Source organism: Montipora foliosa, chromosome 9, assembly GCF_036669935.1.
Source record: "Montipora foliosa isolate CH-2021 chromosome 9, ASM3666993v2, whole genome shotgun sequence".
NCBI lineage: Eukaryota > Metazoa > Cnidaria > Anthozoa > Scleractinia > Acroporidae > Montipora > Montipora foliosa.
The window spans coordinates 33715643-33718142 of record NC_090877.1 but is presented as its reverse complement, the minus strand read 5'-3'; the positions used below and the strand labels follow the sequence as shown (position 1 = coordinate 33718142).

Below are 2500 nucleotides of genomic sequence, written 5' to 3'. Positions count from 1 at the left end.
GAGAGGACAATATTTGCTGAGGCATAGAAATACGTTTTGAAGTTTCGTGGCCGCGATTTCCATGCGTTTGTAAGTCTGGGATACTTAAAAGTTACAAATGATCATTTTATGCTTGATCACAGATGAAAATGCTAGGCCGTAAACAACAAGAGGAAATGAAGAAACTCCGTGAGCAGACGGACCGAGAACTTCAGGACCAGAAAAAGCAAATGAACAACATGAATCAGGCCAACATGGAACAAGCGCGACGGGAGAGAGAGGAGGTTGTCAAGCAAATCCAAGATCTCAGAAACCAAGACCTGGCTCGTCAAAAAGCAAACAAAGAAAACTTGAAGATGATAGAAAAACTGTCTGGTTTAGTGGAAAAACAGGAAGCAGAGAAACGCCGTTTGCAAGAGCAGGCTGCCAAAGAAAGAGAGGAACAACGAATGAGGGAGATGGAGACGCGCCTCAAGGCAGAACGTCAAAAAGCAAAACTGTCTGGTTTAGTGGAAAAACAGGAAGCAGAGAAACGCCGTTTGCAAGAGCAGGCTGCCAAAGAAAGAGAGGAACAACGATTGAGGGAGATGGAGATTAGGCACAAGGAAGAACAGGAAAAGTTACGCCGTGAGATGGAAGCTAAGATGAAGGCCCAGGGTCAGGTCTGGGCAGAGAAAGACCGAGCTCGAGTAAAAGAAATGGAGGAAATTCAAGAAAAATACCGCATACTTGAAGACAAACTAAAGGAATTGGAGAAGCCAGGCTTTTTTAAAAGGATGTGGGCAAAAATTAAAAACATTTTTCCGTAATGTACGAACCTAGCTTGTTCATCCCCTGGAAAGTGTGAAAAAGAAATTTAGTTTCTAGTTTTCCCACAAATGTCTCTTTTAAGTATAATTTGACAGTTGACTGTAATACACCACTTTCGCATTTGGCGATCACCTTTACATTCTTTTGTATTCATGTAAATTAGACCTACTGCCCTCATTTTGAAACAAATATTCTTTGGAAATGTGCTCGTCGTAGAGAGGCTAGAAAGGCTTATTAGTATTAAAACATAAGTATATTTTATTCGGCCGCCATTATGAAAGAGGTCTATTAACGTAATTTCCGATTTAAAAGAATAATCAACTTTTGTCAACTTCACTTGCTAGCGGATAAGTATTATACTGGTTTAGGCATAGTAATATTTATTATAACGATATATAACCATCCTACTATTGTACGGTATTTCTAGCTTTTGAACGGAACACGATTCCTCTCAATGTACGAAGAGATTTAATCGTGTGTTTTACCTTAGGCCATGAATTGTAAAACAGTTAACCCCAAAATGCTTTTGTTTGAAAAATGTAAATTATGAACCAGATAAGTCTCTAAAGATTTGTTGATTGCCGGTGCATTATTGACGGAAGCAATGTCACTTATGTATAAAGCCGCGGCTACACAAGCGATTTTTTGCTCCCGCTGGTGATGCGATTTTTTCAAACTTTGTTGCGTCGCCTGCGCGAGATGAAAATCGCATGTGTAACCGCCCTTGAACTGGCGACGCGACAGGTGAAAAAATCGCAAGAAAAAAGTCGCCAGAGTTGAAATCACAGAGATCGTTGCTTGTGTAGCCACCCTGCAGCTTTTTGCCCGCGCTTGCGACGCGACCAAAGAGTATTTAGCCAATGAATCGAAATGAAAGGAGGAATGTCTGTTTATAGTGCCCAGGTCTCTTGAAGTATGCGATTCGCGCGGTCTTCAATTTGTCGCCAAAATTTGTCCCAAGTGTACCTGAAAAAAATCGCATCACCGGCGCGAGACAAAAATCGCTCGTGTAGCCGCGGCTTAAGGATTCATTTTACGTATAATATTCTCTTTCAATCGCCAGTTTAACAATGAATGGCTGCGGCCGCCTCTATTGTTTCGGTTTTATTTGCGGGCTTCGTCTGTTTTAAACGCAGCTGTGAGTTTCGATCGCGCAGAATGCCTATTGTTCTCGGGACATTGACTTGCAGTGCAGTCAAAATTATAGATCAGTAAAATTAGCGGCCAGGCGTGACTAGAGTGCCTTTCATTGGTTAAAGATAACGCGAGATTTTTCCCACTGGGAATAACTGCTTTGCTCATTCACTTGTCAGGGCGGAACTAAGAAATAAAAGACCTTCCAACTCATTGTTTTCGCTACTGTTTCCCGTATAACGCTTCGAGCGTGATAATATTTACTACTTCCAATGTCGACGGTCTTAGCCGGATTTCCATGAGATTCGCTTGTTTACCGGAAATAAGTAATTCAAAGAAACACTCTGTCGCTAGTTCCTTCGCAAACACAAACAAAACCAAAAATTCTGCTTTTGTCGGGTGATGACGGGCAAACGGCAGACTGAAATTAGCCGTTTGCAAAAGGTCAGCCACAACTCGATTCATTACAGTATACTTAACAGAGAGAAACAAGCGAGTTTAAAATAACGTTCACTGTTGGCCTGAAGTTGCCCACATACACGCCTTTGTGGTGCTGTGTATACCTTTAAAAAATAAG

The 2500-nt window shown here is 41.5% G+C and overlaps 1 protein-coding gene across 1 annotated transcript in view; it reads left to right on the top strand.

Moving 5' to 3' along the window:
* The window catches only part of LOC137971742 (guanylate-binding protein 6-like), a 45073-nt gene extending 42742 nt beyond the window's left edge, over positions 1–2331 (top strand). Inside the window, exon 13 of the mRNA XM_068818518.1 lies at positions 123–2331. Coding sequence (XP_068674619.1) covers positions 123–788 — 666 coding nt within the window. The 3' untranslated portion in view covers positions 789–2331. The remainder of the gene's footprint in view (positions 1–122) is intronic.
* Positions 2332–2500: the final 169 nt, after the last annotated feature.